The 18635-nt window shown below is 58.2% G+C and overlaps 4 protein-coding genes across 4 annotated transcripts; all 4 read right to left on the reverse strand.

Moving 5' to 3' along the window:
* Positions 1-1283: 1283 nt before the first annotated feature.
* On the reverse strand, positions 1284-7194 carry LOC309668137 (roundabout homolog 3-like). Its single transcript, XM_082477504.1, has 14 exons — positions 7025-7194; positions 6421-6592; positions 6140-6325; positions 5306-5329; positions 5172-5214; positions 4834-4973; positions 4353-4547; positions 4045-4183; positions 3663-3875; positions 3133-3281; positions 2893-3003; positions 2520-2687; positions 1853-2037; positions 1284-1535 (listed from the first exon to the last, which is right to left on the reverse strand). The coding sequence occupies exons 1-13, from the start codon at positions 7187-7189 to the stop codon at positions 1883-1885; spliced, it is 1860 nt and encodes a 619-aa protein (XP_082333630.1). The 5' UTR covers positions 7190-7194; the 3' UTR covers positions 1284-1535; positions 1853-1882.
* Positions 7195-7632: 438 nt separating this feature from the next.
* Positions 7633-8593, reverse strand: LOC309668138 (roundabout homolog 3-like). The gene is made up of 2 exons (XM_082477505.1): positions 8431-8593; positions 7633-7900 (listed from the first exon to the last, which is right to left on the reverse strand). Exons 1-2 carry the CDS (start codon positions 8579-8581, stop codon positions 7761-7763), a joined length of 291 nt encoding a protein of 96 aa, XP_082333631.1. The 5' UTR covers positions 8582-8593; the 3' UTR covers positions 7633-7760.
* A 173-nt stretch (positions 8594-8766) lies between these two features.
* On the reverse strand, positions 8767-9682 carry LOC309668139 (roundabout homolog 3-like). Its single transcript, XM_082477506.1, has 3 exons — positions 9550-9682; positions 9250-9331; positions 8767-8945 (listed from the first exon to the last, which is right to left on the reverse strand). The coding sequence occupies exons 1-3, from the start codon at positions 9583-9585 to the stop codon at positions 8776-8778; spliced, it is 288 nt and encodes a 95-aa protein (XP_082333632.1). The 5' UTR covers positions 9586-9682; the 3' UTR covers positions 8767-8775.
* On the reverse strand, positions 9678-17055 carry LOC309636455 (roundabout homolog 3-like; the record flags this gene model as incomplete). Its single annotated transcript, XM_082409601.1, has 10 exons — positions 9678-10242; positions 11406-11530; positions 11812-11987; positions 12260-12398; positions 12495-12615; positions 13101-13258; positions 13599-13925; positions 14680-14828; positions 16096-16154; positions 16855-17055. The coding sequence occupies 10 exons, from the start codon at positions 17053-17055 to the stop codon at positions 9940-9942; spliced, it is 1758 nt and encodes a 585-aa protein (XP_082265727.1). The 3' UTR covers positions 9678-9939.
* Between the last annotated feature and the right edge of the window lie 1580 nt (positions 17056-18635).

Below are 18635 nucleotides of genomic sequence, written 5' to 3' on the forward strand. Positions count from 1 at the left end.
CCTGGTCTGGGAAGATCCCACATGCCGCGGAGCAACTGGGCCCATGAGCCACACCTACTGAGCCTGCGCGTCTGGAGCCTGTGCTCCGCAACAAGAGAGGCCGCGATAGTGAGAGGCCCGCGCACCGCGATGAAGAGTGGCCCCCACTTGCCACAACTAGAGAAAGCCCTCGCACAGAAAGGAAGAACCAACACAGCAAAAATAAATAAATTAATTTAAAAAAAAGTTTATAAAAAAAAAATAGACAAAGTAGCTAAGTTTCACAAAAGGTAGAACCACCTGTAACGGTTGGCTAGTGGGCACGCTTCAGACAAAAAACAGAACAGAGAAATGGAGGAGCAGGACTTCCAGAGCCTGAGCCGCAGGAAACCAACGGAGGGCAGGCAGGGCTGCATGCTTCTCACTTGGTAGGAAAGGTCAGGGGCAGAATCCACACGCTGGGCGGTTGCTACCGAGCACGCCCAGGGTCGTGATCTCAGGATGAGGAGTCAGTGCCCTGGATACACATCCGTTCCTCTTTATTTGCTTTTCCTTTTTTGGATTTTATTTTTCTTTTAGCTTCCTGGTAAAATTCCTTTTGAAAACATGCCAACCTCATTTGCCAGACCAAATGAGAAAAAAGGGATTTGTACACACTTAGGTCAAAGTGGCAGGAGACGTCAGAGCCTGGGATGGGGGGGGGTCAGCGGCCATCCCCTGAGAGCCCGGAGCAGTCACTGGGCAAGTGAGACGGAAACAGACCTCAGTGCCCAGCGAGTGGCATGGGCTGTGGGTTCGGGAGTGATGGGGACTATGGCGTTCGTGGCCAAAATTAAAAGGAAATTCTCTGCCAGTCTAACCAGCTACATCTGGGCCTAATCTGGCTAAGAGGTGCCTGTCTACACACACCCTTCGTGAGGGGGTGTGGCTGGTTGTCTGAAAAAGCCTCTTTTTCCTTCTTGGCTGGGATTTCCCCCATCAGCTCCTCCTTTCTTTGAGTTTTTAAAAATTACTGTTATTGTAAGGGGTATATTTCCTGATAGGGGAGGAGGGCACCAAGGGAGGGCCTGGCTCGGCTCTCAGAAGGCGGGACAAGATTCTCGCTGTTGGTTATTTGGAAAGTCCTTCTGGGTGTAACTGGGAAGACAGTGGCTTCAGCTCCTTCTGGAGGCAAAACAGGTGGCATCTCTTAGCCCTGCCCTCACCTAGTGCTTTCAGCCGAAGAAGCTCAAATGATATACACACGCTAGCAGCCCCCTTCCTCCCCACATCCTGCACAAAACCAGACAAACAGGGCCCAGGGCTCTGATCAGACTCTTTTTATTGTCTTTTTTATGAATGGGTCCCAGATGGCAAGGGAAGAGCTGGCTCCTGGTTTCTAGGCCAGTTTCTCAGGGAGCCCCATGCATCATTGCTGAGAGGGAAGAGACTCGGCCCTGCTCCTCTCTGCTCAGCCCTCATTCACCAGGGGGAGGGGCTCTTGCTCAGGCTCCCGGCCCAGGGACACGCCCTTCCCCATGGGATTTCTGGTATTTCATCAAAGGTCATCTTGGTTCCTAGAGAGAGAGAGAGAGGGAGAGGCTGGTTTGCAAGGCGCTGGTCGGGACAAACAGGACCCAGTAGGGATGCACCTCATTTCTGGTCAGCCTCTCTCCTGATCCAGCTCTCCTACAGAGCCTGGCCCCTCTGTTACGTCATCTGTCTTCATCCTTTGTCACCTGTACTCCAGGAGTCCTCCCTTCCTCCTTACTCACGGGGTCCCTTCCTTTTGACACTTCCCCCAGAAGACCTCTCTGCCTTCCTAGTTTTAATCATCCCGTGGCCCACACTCCCTAGCCCTCCACTCTCATTTTTTGCCATCCCCAGCCCCTACCTCTCCACGCTTCTGTCCTGGCCTTTGGCTCTAGCTCCGGCTCCGGCTCCGGCTCCGCCCAGGGCCCCGGGAGCCCCGAGAGCTGCCGGAGCCTCTCGAAGAGTTGCTGCCGGCTGTGGAACAGGTGCTGGTGCCCTGGCCCCGGGACAGGAAGCTTGGTCGGCTGTAGGGGAGCCAGGCCTCTTCTGCAGCACGAGACAGAGGGGCATTTGCGCCCAGGCAGGGGGAGAACATCGCTGCTTGCCCCCGTGCCCCCCTAACCGCCATCCCAGCTCTGGAAGCAGAGTTGAGGGCAGACCATCCTGGGGGCTGAGGAGAAGCAGAGCGCGCAGCCCATGGCCTTCACATAACACGTGCTCAGAAACCCGTGGGGAACTCCCACGCAGAGAGGGCCTTGGGAAAGCAGGGACAGAGCGCCCGGCTCCCACTCTTTTCTCCTCTGGGCTTCAGTCCTGGGAAAGGATACAACTTGGGAACTTCAGGGGATTTTGCTCAAAGAGAGCTAGAGAGACAAGTGTCTTTGATGTTGATCAAATGTTGACCTCCTCCCAGCTGGAGGTCAGGGGTGAGCTGGGTTGAAAATTAGTGCATCAGTGGCACGGTCTGTACCACCTGTTAGGCCCCAGTCCCAGCGCCCACCCTCTTGTGTAGCAGGGGCCCTCCTTACCATCCAGGTGCGGGCCCCGCCAGGCGCCCAGGGGCCCGGCCTGAGCCACTCTCCTCCCCCCACTGTGCTCCCGCTCCCGTTCCAAGGAGGACATGCTGCCTGCAGCCCTCAGCCCCAAGGCCCAGCTTGCCTCTTCGTCCGGCGGCGGCAAGGGAGGGGGCGGCAAGTCTGGGGAGAGACCTGTCTTCAGCACTCTCCTGCTTCTCCCGATAAGGGTCTTTCTCCCACTCCCACTCCCTGGCGTCAGAGGGCGCTGAACGAACAGCCCAAGGTTTGGGTCCACTAGCTCCCTCCTCCAGCCCGCAGAGCTCACCCTTGGTTATCCGCCTGCTTCCCCTACTGTCACCACCTCCCAGGCTCATGGCCCCCTCACCCCCAGGACTGTGCTCCCGCCGGTAGGGAAGAGCCTTGGGTTTCTTCCGGATTCGGGCGCGGGGCCCGTGAAGCGGAGGAGTCATCTCCCCAGGCGCCTGCCGGGTTCTCCCTGTGGCATCGGGAGATGTGGGGAGGAGCGGGTAAGAGAGTGGGTCAAGAAAGGGGCTTGAGGGTGAAGGGGAAACAAGCTTCCGGGGGATGGGGAGGTGGAGGCCAGTTGAGGGGTCTACAGACTCACCTGGGGCACTGCTGGCTGTACTAGCGGCAGGGCTGGGGCTGTGATGGAGGGCCGAGGGGTCAGCAACCAGGCCAGCAGGCCTCCCTTCGTGGCTACTCAGCGTGGGCTGGGATACACTGAGAGGGGAACTTGGCCCAAGGGGCACCCTCCTGCAATGACATGAGGCATCATTTGTTCGCTCAACAGACACTAAGTGCCTACTGTGTGCCAGGCACCGTGCTAAACAATCAACCTAACACTCAGATGAATAAGACACAGCTCGTCCTCCACAAGGCTCCCATGCTGGTGGAATACTAGGAAAGCCAACTTTGAAATGCCCCAGGAAGCTTGCAGAGTCCCTCCAATGACTGTCGGGAGTGAGAGACCTTGTCAGCCTCCACATTTCTCCCCAGATCACACTTCCACCCTGATACAGCCATGAGACCTCTGGGCCCCAGATTCATCCATCCATCTGGTCATCCACCCATTCACCCACTGAATAGATATGCACGGAGGGCCTGTAACATGCAAGGTACTATACACCTCCCTACCTGGGCGTCTGGTGGAGATGGGGAATGTCAGTGGGGGGCTGGGGAGGGTCAGGAGGTGAGGGGGTAAGAGTGGCTGTGGACTGCTGTCCATAGGAAGGTGTGGGAGAGGGGGTTTCCCCTCGGGACGGAGGGACCAAGCACCCCCCGCTGGTGCTGGGCTCTGCCACGTGGCTCCTCTCGGGCACTGGTGGGCCCCACTCTTCCGGCTCTGAGCTGGGGGCAAAGAGGCAGGAGGGCGGGGTGACTGAGTAGCCTCATACCCTCCCTTTGGCCTTCCGTTGCCCCCTTCCCTTCTTCTCCCAGCATCTTTGCCCTCCGCTGACAGGAGGCCCTGGGCTGGTCCCATGTGTACAGGGCATCTGCAGGCAAGGCGCCTCCTTACCCGCCCTCCAGCTCCTCCTCAGGCCCCTCTAGGCAGCTCAGTTCACAGGAAGGGGGCGGGGGTGGCAGCGCTTCTGGCCAGTTGAGAGAGGGCATCTGTACAGGTTTTCCCAGAAGCTTTACTTTGCCTCCCCTGGCTCCTGAGGAGAGCAGGGTGGGGCCACAGCGAGATACAGGCAGGAAAGAGGCAGAGGTGAGACACGTCAGAAGGGAGTGCTGGGCTAGGTCCCAGAAGGGGGGGTGGAGGACACTCTTTGGGGAAGATGCTGCTCAGGGCTAAAATGGGGGTGTTGGGAACTGGAGTCCTACCACTGTCCCCCTGGCTCCATTCTGGAGGAGCATACTGGCTCCAGTCGCCTGGCTCCCCTGAGGGGTGTGGAGGGAACCCCCCGTGGAAGGTCTGCAGCTCCTCGCCGGCCAGGTCAGTGGTGCTGTAGACGGGACCCTCAGCAGAGGCGGCAGCTCCCCGGGCCGTCTGAGCCAGGTAAAGGGAGATCCCTGCTTCTGAGGGGGAGAAAGAGGGAGGCCCGGGGAGGAGACGGGGCAGAGACAGAAAAATAGAGGACAACAGGAGAATGGAGGGCACAAGGGGATCCCACTTCTTCCCCTATCCCAATCCGGGGTAAAGGTGAGGCATGAGAGAGGCTCCCCCAACTCACAGCTTCCCAAGGACCACGCACCCTCAGCAAGACTGGGACCCCTTGGCCCCCTTCAGTTTGCCCCAGCCGGTCGGGAGGAGAGAGGGTGCAGGGCCTCCTGGTGTACCCCTGAGGGAAGCAGAACTCCTCACCATTGTAATATCTGTCGTCTGGGTCAGAATTGCTGGGGCAGCAGCTTCCCCTGGGTTCCTGGGCCGCGGGGCTGCGAGATGAGTGCGGCCACGAGTCTGCCAGCCACGGGTAAGGAGCAGGGCCAAGGCCCATTGGTGGCCTGAGGGACAGCAGGTGAACGCTGGGGACAGAGAGCCTGAAGAGGCCAGCAAAGTAAGGGAGGCAGGGGTAATGGGAGCTGGAGGACGGTAACGGTGAGTGTGGCGGTGAGAGGAGGGCGGAGGTCAGCACGGGGAGGCAGCTGGGCCTGGGACGAAGGGAGTGGTCTCATCTTGGGGAGATGAGCTAAGAGAATTACCTGGAACTGGCTGCCGACAGGCCCTCTGAGTGTGGGAAGGACACTGGGGAAGATGAGGGAGAGACTGTGAGAAGCGCGGCTACCTGGGGTCCGAACCCCGCCCCACCCCCACCCCGGGGGCAGAGATGTCTTACCTGCAGATGTGTAAGCAAAGGAGGCTTCCGAAAAGGAACCCGTGGGAGAAAGAAGAGGGGAAATGGGGAGAAAAGTCAGAAATATCCATATTCTGGTCCACTCCTTGGGCCTGGTCCTAATTCCACCACTCGGGTTGTACCCTGGACCAATTTCATCGGAATTCCTAGGGATGCGACTCAGGCATCAGTATTTTTCTAAAGCTCCCCAAGTGATTCCTGCGTGTAGCGAAGATTGAGAACCTCTGAACTAAGAGACCTCACATCTCTCCGGACACGCCCCTTCCCAGGGAGAAGCAGAACTCAAGTCTCCTCCTTTCAGCGGGTCCTCCCCTTTCCATCCAGACCCCGCCTGACAATTTATCGCCTGGGATCCTGGCCACACTCCCTCTGCCAGCCCCCTACCCCCAGGAAATGAGTTTCCGCCCCCCGCCCCCCAGACTTGCCCCTTCTCTACTGAGGCTGACCGCAAAGCCTGCTCCTTCCCGAGGCATTTTAAGGACAAATCTCACTCCTCTCAGCAAACTCAGGCCCCGCCCCGCCCCCTCTGGGCCCCGATCTTCCCCGTCCCCCCCCCAACCACCCAGCCCAGGTCCCGACAGCTCCCGGTTCCACCTTGGGCACCCGGCCCCTGTCCAAGGGGCTGAGTTCCCGGGCGACCCCTCGCCCGACGCCGCTCCGGGGGCTGTTGAGCCCCTCCTCCTCTCTTTCCATCCTCCCTGCCACCCTCCCGGGGGGGGCGGGATCTCCAGGCTCCGCCCACTCCAAGGCCCTCCTTTCCATCTCCGCGACGCCCTTGCGTCCCCCGCCCGCGCTGCCCCCGGGCCGGGCTCTCACCCGTGTAGTGACTGAGCTCCTTGCGCTGCCTCTGGCGCCGGTAGAGGGCGGCGCAGAGCCCGAGGAGCAGCGCCCCGCACGCGGCGCCGCTGCCCGCTAGGAAAGCGGGCTCCCGCAGCACCCTCGCCAGCCGCTCCGCCAGCCCCGGGCCCGCCTCGAGCCCAGGCTCCAGTTCCGGCGGAGACGCTGTGGGGGTCAGAGAGGTGAGGGGAGTAGAGGAACCGCTACCCCAGGACCCCCCTTAACTCCCAGCCCCGCCCTCCCACCCCCTCCGGACTCACGCAGCTGCACCGACACCGGGGCACTGGCCACGCCCACGCCCGCGCTGGTGGCCGCCGCCACCTGGGTCCGGTAGAGGAGACCGGGCAGCAGTCCCCGGAGCACCGCCGAGCGCGCCCAGCCTGCCGCGGACCGGTTGAGGTGGAAGCGGCTCTCATTGCCCAGGCACCAGATCTGGGGAGGCCGAGACCCAGGTTTAGAGTTTCAGAAGTGGCTTCTGGCCTCACGGGGAAACTTGAAGCTCTGAATGGTAGAAGGGGCTTAGCCGGGCGTAATTCAACTCAGAGAGGGCACTCTGAAACCTCTCTCCTCTTCCCCCAGCCTCGTCTCCAGGCCCAAAGCCAGTCCTAGGTTCCCTCCTCCCTGATCCTAACCCCAGCCTCGTCTCCAGGCCCAAAGCCAGTCCTAGGTTCCCTCCTCCCTGATCCTAACCCCAGCCTGGTCTCCAGGCCCAAAGCCAGTCCTAGGTTCCCTCCTCCCTAATCCTAACCCCAGCCTCGTCTCCAGGCCCAAAGCCACTCCTAGGTTCCCTCCTCCCTGATCCTAACCCCTGGAGCCTCCCTCTCCCTCCACTCCCCAGCCCGCCCACCTTCTCAACCCCTGCACCTGGTATTCCTTGATGACCCCATTTTGCTGGGAGGGGAGCGGAGGTTCCCAAGACACAGTGATACTGCTGTTGCCTTCACCCCCCAAGGCCACTGCCACTCCCTGGGGGGGACCACTGGGGGCTGGGCCAGGGTGGAGCATGGTGAGAAGGACACAGACAGTCATTGCAAGCTGCCCCTCGTGCCCCGCCCTTCCTCATCCTCCCAGTTCTAACATCTTAGGGAAGCGAGATGCATCCCTCCTTCCCACCGGCTCCTTGCTCTCCGCAGGCAAACCTTCATCCTCCCCCACTCCTTCCCTCTTGTCCACCCATCAGCTCTGGGCCCCACCCCCTTACCCTCCTCAGGAATGCTCCTGGTCACCAAGGGGCTTTCAGCCCCCAGCCCCTCCTGGCCTTGAGCTTGCACCTTGATCTGAATTTGAGTCCCTGGGGGGAGTCCTCTTAGCACAGTACTTTGCTGGCTTGGGGACTGTAGGTCCAGCACTGACCAGCTTCCCCCATCAGGACCTGCTACCCTCCAAGACACCCGGAAAGCATGTACCAGCTGGACTGGGCCATCTACCTGTGGGAGGCAGGACAAAGAACACCAGGGGTAGAGCTGGAGCCACACAAGCCCTCCAGCCCCAGCCCTCCTCTACTCACCCATCTTCCCCAGCCGCTCACCTCGCACCCTCCCACACCCATGCTTGGAGGCCCCTTTGTGCCCCATCATCACCTCCGCCCTTAACCTCATCCCTAGGCCACACTCACAGTCCAGGACACCTGCAGGGTCCGGGGCCCAAGGACTACGGGCTCCTGCAGACGCACAGCCACTTCAGCCAGTCCCCGCTGGCCCCTCCACGGGGCCTCCTCCACTGGCCTGGATGGGTCGCTGTCTACTGACCAAAGAGCCCACTCAGCAGGGGCCACCGGGACAGGGGGTCAGGACTGAGAGTGTGCGTATGTTCCACCTCTGCCCTGCCCCACAGACCACTACTTAGTACTTCGGAGCACATCCCAGGGTCAGGAACAGGCTGGTCAGGGGAAGACCTTCCAGAGGTGGGCCAGGGTGTCCAGCTAACATGAGTATTCTTTCTGCGTGACTACATATGGGCCCTTTAAAGGCCCTGTTCCTCATCTCTCACATGAAGATGACCCTCCAAGTTTCCTTCCACTCCTTATAATCTGCGTTATCTGTGGGTAAAGGCTCAGAAGTGAGGAGTTACCAAGATGCCTGAATCATCTTCCTCTCTTTCCCTCTCTCCTCTTCTCTCGTTCCCTCAGTGAAAGGGAAGCATGACCTCCTATTCCAGGCCGGGCCACCAGGACAGACCTGGAACCAGGTAGGTGCCATGGTTTGCGGGGAGGGGGTGCTCTGCCATGTTTCACGTTATACCTGTGATCCGGAGACCCTGACCTTACTCACCCTGGGTGCGGACGGGCTTGGAGACGGGGCTGGGCTCACTGAGGCCCCAGGTTCCCACGGCTCGCACCAGGAACAGGTAGATGGTATTGGGCTGCAGACCGCTGACGGTGTGTGTCTCCAGCTGCACGCCATCTGCCACCGTCCGCCACATGTTGCCAGAGGCTTGGCTACAAAAATGAGGTGACAGAGCTGTCCGAGCCCAATGTGTCTATTTCATCTCATCCATTCTCTGTCACCCCCTACTACCTCCTCACCCTGGCAAACCTCTCACCACAACAGCAAAGCCTTTAAGGACACAGGGGCCCCTCCTTGTAACTTTCCATGTTTGCATTCAAAACCTTCTCCTTACCTGAAGGCCTCTATCACATAAGAGGTGACTGTGGCCCCAGCTTGTGGGTTAGGCTTCCAGGTCAGGGTAATGCTGTTTTTGGTAATGTCAGTGACCACTGGTTGCGAGGGAGGCCCCGGAGGGGTACTGGGTTCTGTAGGGGGGTCTGGTGATACTCCCCAATCTTCTGCAGTGAGGAGATAATCTTTGAGTAGAAGAATGGGGAAAAGATGGCCCCAGCGTAACCTTCCTCCTTCCCAGAGGAGCTGTGGCGCTGTGACAGTGGTGATGGTGGAGGGGGGACATAGTGAACTAACCCCTGCTCACATGTGCCTCCCAAGGGCACCACTACTGTCCTCCTTCTCCCCACCACCATGGCCATGGCATTTGGAAGATAAAATCAGTCCTGGGGTTTGGGGTGGTACTGGCCACCTTTGAAGCAGGTTTGGAGAAGGGTGCTGGCAAAACAAGGGAACAGAGGAAAAACTCACCCCGCCTCCTAAGCCAGCCACTCCAGGTGGCCTCCCCTGTGGAACTCTTGGCCACACAGCTATAGAATCCCATGTGCATCTCCTGCGGGAGAGGGCGGAGGACTGGCAAACTGGGAGTGGAGCAAGGTAGGGCGAAGGAGTGGAGGTGGGTATACAGAAGGACGGGGAGGATGTTGTCCACTCTAGGTGGCCTGAGAGCAGAGGGGCAGAGGTGGAGTTCAAGTTGCAGCAGGTACTGGAGTTGGGCATGTGGACCACGTGGCCATTCTCAGTTACTTGGGCCCCAGGAGTGAGACTCACCTGCACACTGGCGATGTGCAGGGTACCGTTGGCCATTAGGTTGAGTTGGACGTCATCCCCTTGCAGCCACTGCCCATCCTTCTTCCACTGGACGCTAGGCTGAGGGTTCCCAGTCACTCTGCATGGCAGCCACACAGAGGAGCCAAGTGCCAGCGTCTGATTAGCTGGTCCCTGGAGGATGATGGGAGGCAGCCCATCCAGGGAGGCTGAGAGAGGAAGAACTTGGGCACCTCAGGCGAGGGTCCTGGGTTCAGGCAACCAGCCCCTTGTCCTCATCTCTGTTCCTTCACTTCCCCTCCCCTGGATATTGCAGGGGGCTTCCATAACCACCTGTTGTCTCTGTGTGGTATCAGCCATCTATTAGTGGCTTCTGTACCTGATTTCCAAACTTCAAGGACATGTCTCAGGAACATGCCTCTCCCCTTGCAGATATATTACATAGAATCCAAGAAAAACAGATCTCTTTAAGCCATGATTTCCTTCCAGGCCATGAGTCCAGCCCTGTCTCCATGGGCACGTACCTCCTTTCACCTCCAACAGAGCCTTGGCCAGGATGCTGCCGGCCACACTGACAGCCTGGCACACGTAGTAGCCAGCGTCCCCGCTCTGCACTTCAGTGATGCTGAGCTGGCCTCTGGGAGAGACTGAGAAGCGCCCCGTGGGCTGAAGTGACTGACTGGGGAATAGCAGGGCCTGGGGACAGAGCAAGCAACCAAGCCACCTGGCAGCTGGCAGGGAGAGCTCCCCATTCTCACCAACCCCAGAATTCAGAGAAGTCCTAAGGTTCTAGTTCATACTCTGTCCCAAGCCAGTTTTGTGACCTTAGGCAAACTAGTTAACCCTATTCACAAGAATAAGGGAGTTTTATTAGATGATTTTGGGGGTGCCCGTCCCAGCTCTACCAGTCAGGAAACTGAGCAAGCTATTTAACCTTCCTGAGCCCCAATTTCCCCAAATTTGGCTCTTAGAGGATAGTTATGAGGATTAAATCAAGTGACTACCTGAAACTCTTTCAGTACATTGGATGATAAACGTTAAGTACTTTCCCCTTCTTTCTGGCTTTAACATTTTACATTAGATACACAGAAGGTAGGGAAGCAGGTTTTAATGGCACCATGATGAGCCCCTGACTGATACTTATTCCCACCCTCTACTACCATCAGCGTTTTTATTCACTTAAGAATCTAATTAAAATGCAGCAGTCCCCAGTGCTAGAGAAGATGTTGGAAAATTGTGGCTGTGGATTTGCAACGAGGTAGCGGGTGGCCTGGTTTCCCAGTGGGATGGGGTTAATGAGACTTATTTTATTATACTGACCCTGTTTCGCAGTAGCAAAATTCCCATCCTTCCCTTGGAGGGAGTTACTTGTGTTGTAACATTAACTAATGTTCATTCCAATTCTATATGCTGAGATTTGTTTGCTAAGGTTGAGGGGTGTCTGTGAGCTCCCCCTGGTGGAAGTCCTTTGTAATTAGAAAAGCTTGTAATGTTCTACCCTGAGCAGCTTTGGTACAGTACTCGCTTTCCAGAGCAGAATGTTAAAGCCCAGGCCCCAGGCGTGGGGAGGAGGAAGGATCTAATTGGATCTGCTACATCCTCAGGACAGCCTTGCCCAAAACAGAAAGATGCTCCAATGAATTACCATACAGGACTGTTCCCTACCTCCAAAACATATTATCATATATTCCAGGCCTTTTATATTCATTATCTTATTTAATCCTCCCAAATAACTTGCATGGGTTTCTGGAAGGAAAGGTAAGACAGAACCCCAGAGAGAAGTTTGCAGAATGTAGAAGGAGGAAGGCTGAGACCCAGAGGAGAAGCTGGTGGGAAGGCCTGTGGAGCTGGCCACCTACTTGACTTCCCTCCTTTTGCCAGAAGATGGCAGGCGGGGGGTTTCCTTTGGTCTCGCACTGGAAAGCTATGCTCTCTCCAGGAGCCGCCATCTGGTCCTGGGGCTGGGTCACCAGCTGGGGTGGGACTGGGAAGGGGAGGGGAGATAAAGGAACAGGGAGTCAGGGGTACTAAGAAGGGAGACAGAGGGAACAGGAGAGAGAAGCCTGAGCTTGGCTTAAGCAGGAGCAGATGTCCATCTCTTGCTCAAGCCTGCCTAGCTTTCCCATCCTTCCTCCCCTTCCAGAAGTCTCAGGGGACGCACTCATATCTCCTGCTCTGTCCTTTCTCCTCATTCTCCACCTCCACCCATCCTCCGTCTTCCCTCGTCTCATCCCTGCTGCAGGCAGTCCCAGGTGGGGCCCTCACCGTGAACACTGAGGGAGCCGGAGGCTTCGGCGCGGCCCACGCTGTTCTCCGCCACACAAGTGTAAGTCCCCTCATCTTCAGCGCTCACACGCCCGATCCAAAGGCTGTGGTCGCTCCGGATCTCATACCTGCTCCACCCCCCCACCCCCAGGCTGGATTGGCCACAGCTACAGACCCTTTCTCACCCACCCAGGACACACACCAGGATCAGGGTACATAAGGACAAGGTAGACCTCAACAGGGACAGAAGCTGGTACCCATGGACCCATGAACGGACGTGGGGACTGGTTAGCGCAGGGGCCACAGGCTCTGGGGGACAGACTTCTCTGTGCCATCAAGTGAGAGGCATCTGCCTTCCTTCCCCACCCCCCACCCCCAGTTTTCTAGGGCTGGGTATGTTCTTGAGCTGATTGGGTCTCCTTACAGGCAGTAGGAGGGGGCTTCTCACCTGCCTGTGGGCAGTTCCCCATCCTCCTTGCGCCAGCGTAGACGAGGCGGGGGATCCCCCTGCACCTCACATGGGAAGTCCACGGGGGCATCAGCCAGGACCACCTGATTCACTGGTCTACGCAGGAATGAGGGACGCTCTGTGCAGAGGGAGGGAGTGAATAGTCAGGGGGTCTGCTCAGTTACTCACTCCCCAGGCTACACACTCCCATAACTCCAAAACCCCACGTGCCTACCCAGGACCACAAGTTTGGCTGCCCCACTCTCCCGTTCTCCTGCCATGTTGGAGGCCACGCACACATACATCCCTGTATCACTCTTGAGCGTATGTGACATCATCAGCTTCCCTCCACGGAGCTGCAGAGTAATAATGGAAACTTTGATCCTTTATAGCCATCAAAGCATATTTGTTTATCTGATCCTCACAGCAAGCCAATGAAGACCAGTGAATTTGACCCACTTATCAGATAAGGAATCCTTGAGTGATTTGCACAAGGTGGGGCTCAGGTGTATCATTTCTCCCACAGCCCAGACCACCTCCCACCAGTCCCTGGGGCATCATACTCCCCACCTTCTTACACTGATTCCGTCCTACCTCTGCTGACTTATCCCCCACTCAGTAGCTGACTCTCAGCCTCTGGCTAGCTAATGCCCCAATTTCAAATCTCTTGTCTTATCGCCTCCAGGACTTTTCCCCCGCCCCTCCAAGACGTTTAGATTCAGGCCTTCCTCCTCTGACACATGTCCCAGACCCCTAGCCTAGGGCTTCGCCCCTCAGGATGTCCCTGGCCCCGACCCTGGCTCCCAGTCGTCGGATCCCCAGCCGTGGCCCCGCCCCTCACCGTGATCCTTCCCTCCTCCTCCTTTAGTCTAGCACCGTCCTTCTTCCAGGACACGGAAGGCTCTGGGTGGCCGCGGGGGGGCACGCATTCCATTACCGCGGGCTCCCCCACGGCCGCCACCACGTTCCCAGGAGACTGCCGGAAATCATCACGGAGGACTGGAGAGAGGGAGAGCGAGAGAGAGAGAGAGAGAGAGAGAGAGAGAGAATGAATGACCAGGGGAATAAATAGGGTGTGGGGTGACATAACTGGGTGAGGACACAGGAAAGTGTTTTGGGGAGAGGGGGATCACCGCAGACCGCAGACCGGAACTCTTCCCGGATTGCGACAACACCAGGCCCACTTCCTCCTCCGGCCAAAGCGAGGGCTTTAGAGGCCAAAGGTCTTAGTCCCAAAGGGAAGCTGCTGAATGGGTTGAGATTGGGCCTGGCTCTGGATGGCATTACCCGGTGCCCTCCCGCCTTCCCGAGGCTCTGGAAGCAACCAGGGGACTCCTACCTGCCACTTCTAGAGAGGCGTTTCTACTAGCCGCCGCTCCCAGGTAGTTGCGCGCTACGCAAGTGTAGACACCCTCGTCCGGCCGCGCGCGGCGCCCGTGCACGATGCGCGGGAAGAAGAGGGCGCCGCTGGGCAGAAGCAGGCGGTGTGCGCGCGGGTCCTCGCGCGCGGTGGCCACGCGCGCCCCATTCTTGTACCACTCGATGTTGGGCCGCGGCCGGCCCTCCGCGCGGCAGGGCAGCGTGGCCGGCTCGCCTCGGGAGACCAGCAGATCTGGCGGCTGCTCCACGATGCGCGGCATCGCGTCCTCCGGCCCGACCTTTGACCCTGAGGGGGGTGGGGGGCACAGAGCATTCAGACCCGGAAACCGGGAGAAAGATCGAATCTCCAGAGAGAAGAAAGATCCCCTCCTGCCCACCCTCTCTGTGTGTAGGGTCGAGTATCTCCTTCGGGACAGGTGCTCCGCACGTTCTTAGGCTGGAAAGGAGATGCCTGCGGACAGGCAGATCAGTAGAGGAATCTGGACACCTGCTCCTAGGCCGGCTTTCTAGGCCTGCTAACGACGCCAGCCTCCTCTCCTGCCAAGTTGAAGTGCAGAGTGACTGGGCCACGGCTTGGCAAGTAGACCGCGCCTCTACCCGACTGGTTTTCAGTCCCCCACCCGCGCTGGTTCACAGACCTGTGAACAACCATAAGCGGTGCACCAGCGCCGACAATTTGTTCTTCGCCTCCGCGCGGTCCCGGACCAGCGATATGGAGACTGTGACCCAGCCTGGGGCCCCCCTTAGGAAAGGGAAGAAGTGAATGATGGGCTGAGGGCTGGGACTCCTTATCCTGGAGCCCGTGAATGGGCACAGTGCCCACGTTTCTGGGTCCTGTGAAGTCACAGGAATTGAACGCAAATGATGGTGGAATAGTGAGTAACGCTCCTTTTCTAAGAGGGCATAGTTTTCAACAGATTATGCTACAGGTTGATATAGTTAAGAAAGGCTAAGAATCATTGAGAGAGGAATTCCTCTACTTTCCTTGGTCACTCAGATCCGTTCACCGCATGTCTGCTCCTGCCCCTCCTTTGGCCTACAGACTTCTGCTCGCTTCTTCTTCTGCAGTTTGGGATCCAGGATCCTCGAGCGGGTTGAGCTCAGACGCCCACCCCCAGATTCGTCAAAAGTGGATTTGTAACCTATGGCGGCCAGTAGGCGTCGCTGCCGCCTCGCGTAACCTGGTGTCCTTAAATAATCAGGGACAGCCCCGTGCTTCTGTTCTCTGCCTCCCCTCCCCCGCCCCCGCCCCCAACGCCCCACCCCACCCCCAGTTCCAAAATCCGCGGGGACCTCTTGCTTCCAGCCTCTGTACGGGATTGGGTTTCATTTCTCAGCCCCGGCTCTTAAGAAGTTCTAGTGGAGACAAAGCTGCATGGGCTGCCCCGTGCTGCTGCTATCCTGGGGGGAGGGTATCTAACTGGTTAGGGACAAGAAGATCGGTTTCCCTCCCACTTAGGGAAGGAAGGAATTTTTCTCGATTTCCTCCCTTTCAGATGGAAATCTCTGCTTCTCACTCGTTTCTTCTTCTCCATCCCATTCCAGTCCCCGTTTAGACAGGCCAGACCCCACGTGAGCGACCCTGGAGTGGTTAAGAGCTCAAGGGGTGTCGTGGAACCGACCGGGGCTGGAATCTCAGACGCTGACACTTCCTAGCTGTGAGAACTAGGGCAAATTATTGAACTTGTCTGGGTCGAAGTTTCTTTACCTGTAATGTGGCAGTAGTGATAGGGTTGTCACAAGACCAGAGTGTATGTAAAGCACTTGGAAGAAGACTCCATGAATATGGCTATTCTACCATTAGTTACGGGCTCTTCCTCCCTGGCCCACCTTACCTTATCTTGACCTCTACAGTCTCTACCTGAATCAGATTCTTCCAGGCCCCAAAATTCCCTTTCCCCCCTTCACATGGCCTTTGGGTGTAATGGAAGTTGGTTTGTTATTGCCAAGCTTTACGTTGCTTTCGTGACCATTGGGATACTATTCATCCGCTCTGAGTTTGTTTTCTCAGTCACAAAATGTGACCATCAACGCACCTCCTTAAATTTTCGAGTTTGAATGAGACCATGTGTGGTGAAAACACTGTAAGAGCGCTGGGGGAGCAGAGGCGCGTCTGGGGTGTCCGTGAGAAGGGCTCTGTGCTTAACCTCCTGGGAATCTAAGAGGGTCAGGAGGTTGGAGAATCCCATCTCATTCCCCATCTTCTTCCTCCTTGCTCCCTCCATACAAACCACACCCTTCTCATCGGCTCTTTCCCACTAATTCCTGTAGACACAGCTGCAGGCGTCCTTTCCCTGGAATTTCTTCCCTGTCATTCCAGGTCTCAGGAGATGCTTCGACAGCAGCTAATGAATAGCTAATGGCCATGCTAATGGGGCTCTGGCGCTCCTCCCCCAGCACCTGGATTATCCCACTCACAAACACACATCCATTGCCTGGGTCTCCTTTCTTGCCACCTTGGAGTCCCCAGCACGGTGCTGGTAGATTCGAGCGGGTAGAGGCGGAAGGATGAAGGCTGTGCCCAGAGGGGGATCAACAGCAAAGTCGTTCAGGGATGCGGGAGTTCCCGATGCGGCCGGCAGGGGGCGCAATTGGCCCTCTCCCCAGGCTCCGGCAGATCTACTCTCGCCGCCTCCCCGCAGCGCTAGGGGAAAGCGCGCTGTCTCAGTCATTTATTAATCACCGTAATTAGCGGTAATGACCTCCCCGCCAGCGCTGCCCGCCCGCCGCAGCTCTGCCGGGGTGGGCCGGCGGTGAGTTCTACCTCTGAGGGGCAAACTTCTAAGTTTCCCTGAAATGGTCGCCGCCTCTACCTTCTTCTGTAGCAAACACATTTAACATTTTGGCGTCATCACCCTCGTCCTAAGTGAGTTCTTGTAAAACTTAGGGTCCCGAAGGGAAACCTGTTACCTGGGTGGGTCACCGAGTGGCCCGGCTTGGCCCAGGCCCTCCAGCGACCGCGCCCCCTCCTCTACCCTCCGTGCTGTGGGTCCCGGCCTCTCTTACTCCGGTTCTTCTCACCTGGGGTGGCCGTGGGCATCGGTTGGGGAGGAGAGGAGTGGTGGACTCAGCTGCCAACTCTTCCCAAGCCCTCGACCTCCCGCCGATATCCCCACTCAAGTGCTTTAAGCCCCAAACTATCCATTGGCCCCCACCACCAGGGAGGCGCGGGAGGGCATCGCTCGGTCCCGGACCTTGCCGCCCTCCCACCTTACCCCATCCCTGGATCCGAAGTCCCCGTGGGGCAGGGTCTCACCGTTGAGATAAGGATCGCCGGGGGTCAGCTGGCTTTGGTTGAGCGTCGCCAGCGAGGAGTTGAAGCCGAAGAGCAGGTCGCTGGAGTTCGATATGTCCCCGCCCAAGGAGTCCGCGAACAAGTTCATCTGCAGCAGCGTTTTAAGCAGGTAGCGCAGCATGGCGCGACCCGACTGAGACCGGGGCTGGGGGCTCGGAGCCCAGCCCCTGGGTCTGAGACCCGCGGGCCGGGAGCCGTAAGCCCCTCTACAGCTTCTGCGCGCTGTCCCAGCCACGGTGCCGCTCTCCTGCCGGCGCGCCTGGGTACCGCGCGTGCCTCCGCGTGCCCTCCTCCTTCCCTCGTCCTTCTCTCTCCACCCGCCAGTGCCCGGGTCCCCCGGGAGCTGGGCGGGCAGAAAGCAGGTGCCACGCGGATCACCGCGTAATTAAGGGATTAATCCGCCGCCTTCCACCCTCCCGCCCCCACCCCGACGGCCACTAGCAGGGCCAGAGACTAGAGTCGCGTCGCGCGCGAGATGGAGTCCCCGCCCCGCGCCCCGAGTCCCGCGTCGGTTCTGGACACCTCGGGAGAGTTTCCCTCCTTTCTCAAAGCACCCAAGATGAGGGATGAGGCTCTTTCGGACTCTGCCCTTCTGCCTGACTTCAAAGGAGGAATCCCTCCCCTCTTTTCCTCTTTTAGGAAACTGAGGCAAAGCGCCAGACCGTTCCTCTAGCTCTCCAAGTCCTGGCTTCCACTTCCTCCCAAGTCTCCGGGCTTTGCTGCGGGAGTGCGGACGGCTGGCTTGGTTTGGGGCGGGAGTTGGGAGTGGGTGGAGAATAATTCCGCGGTGCGTCCACCCCTTTGCCCAGCAGTCGCCTGGTTTGCAGCCGAGAGACCGGGGGATGAGGCGGCGCGTCTTGACCTGGGAGTCCTTGCCCCAGACGCACCACTGACCTAGTAGTTCCTGAGGATACTCAACAGGGATAAAACTGGAGGCGGAAAGCCCAGGGAAACCCAGGCATCTCGCATCTATTGGCATGCTTTTGCATTACTTTGCTCTGACGTATTTTATTAAATTGTCTTACCTTTCGGAGGAGACTGAAGGGGAACCAGGGAGTCTGGGGCTAAGACAAAGAGAGCAATATTGTTTCTGTAAAGGCAAGTGCAAGAGAAGACATGGGGTTGATGGAAAACTCGCTCAAATCTGTTCAAACTTGATAACGATCCTCCTTAGGCGGGGGGACACGACACCCCCCCACACCCAACCCCCCCCCACCCGCCTGTTTCTGGCTTTTCTGGCGTGCTTTGTACCTGAAGATCTCCCAGTCGCCCCCCTCCACACACACACACACACACACACTTTCCTAGGTTAGGGGTGGCCTTGGGGTGTCAGGGGAAGAGAGACCCGGGCCTATCTGAGCTAAGGCCCTGCTGATGGTGGGGTTCTGGTTCAACCGGAAGGCTCCGTGTGAGGAGATCACCTTTGAGGGGTGGCTGCCTCCGAAGTGGGAGGAGGCAGGTGAACAGGTCAGCATCCTGAGGGGTGGGTGCTACACAGACGTAGACCCCATCGTAAGCTAAGTCAGGAGTTGAGTATTTCAGGCAGGCAGCGCTCAAGTGAACTAGAGACTTAGTCAAGGGGTGGGGGCTTGTCCCCAAACTCCCAAACTCCTCCCTCAATCCTCAGAGCAGCCCTCGGGGGCCTCAAACGAACGGGCATTTAGGTGCCTTCCTACAGCCTCCCCCCCCCCCCCCCCCCCC

Source organism: Balaenoptera physalus (assembly GCF_965194825.1).
Source record: "Balaenoptera physalus genome assembly, chromosome: 10".
NCBI lineage: Eukaryota > Metazoa > Chordata > Mammalia > Artiodactyla > Balaenopteridae > Balaenoptera > Balaenoptera physalus.

Coding starts and splice junctions, on each gene's coding strand:
- LOC309668137 (XM_082477504.1), bottom strand. CDS start 7,189: ATGACTGTCTGTGTCCTTCTCACCATGCTCCACCCTGGCCCAGCCCCC. Junction 3,876..4,044: donor GAGGAGGAGCTGGAGGGCGG/GTAAGGAGGCGC, acceptor CTTTGCCCCCAG/CTCAGAGCCGGAAGAGTGGG. Junction 3,004..3,132: donor TACAGCCAGCAGTGCCCCAG/GTGAGTCTGTAG, acceptor CCGATGCCACAG/GGAGAACCCGGCAGGCGCCT.
- LOC309668138 (XM_082477505.1), bottom strand. CDS start 8,581: ATGTGGCGGACGGTGGCAGATGGCGTGCAGCTGGAGACACACACCGTC. Junction 7,901..8,430: donor CAAGCCCGTCCGCACCCAGG/GTGAGTAAGGTC, acceptor TTTGGTCAGTAG/ACAGCGACCCATCCAGGCCA.
- LOC309668139 (XM_082477506.1), bottom strand. CDS start 9,585: ATGGCCAACGGTACCCTGCACATCGCCAGTGTGCAG. Junction 9,332..9,549: donor TGCACATCGCCAGTGTGCAG/GTGAGTCTCACT, acceptor CCTCTCCCGCAG/GAGATGCACATGGGATTCTA. Junction 8,946..9,249: donor TGGCTGGCTTAGGAGGCGGG/GTGAGTTTTTCC, acceptor TCCTCACTGCAG/AAGATTGGGGAGTATCACCA.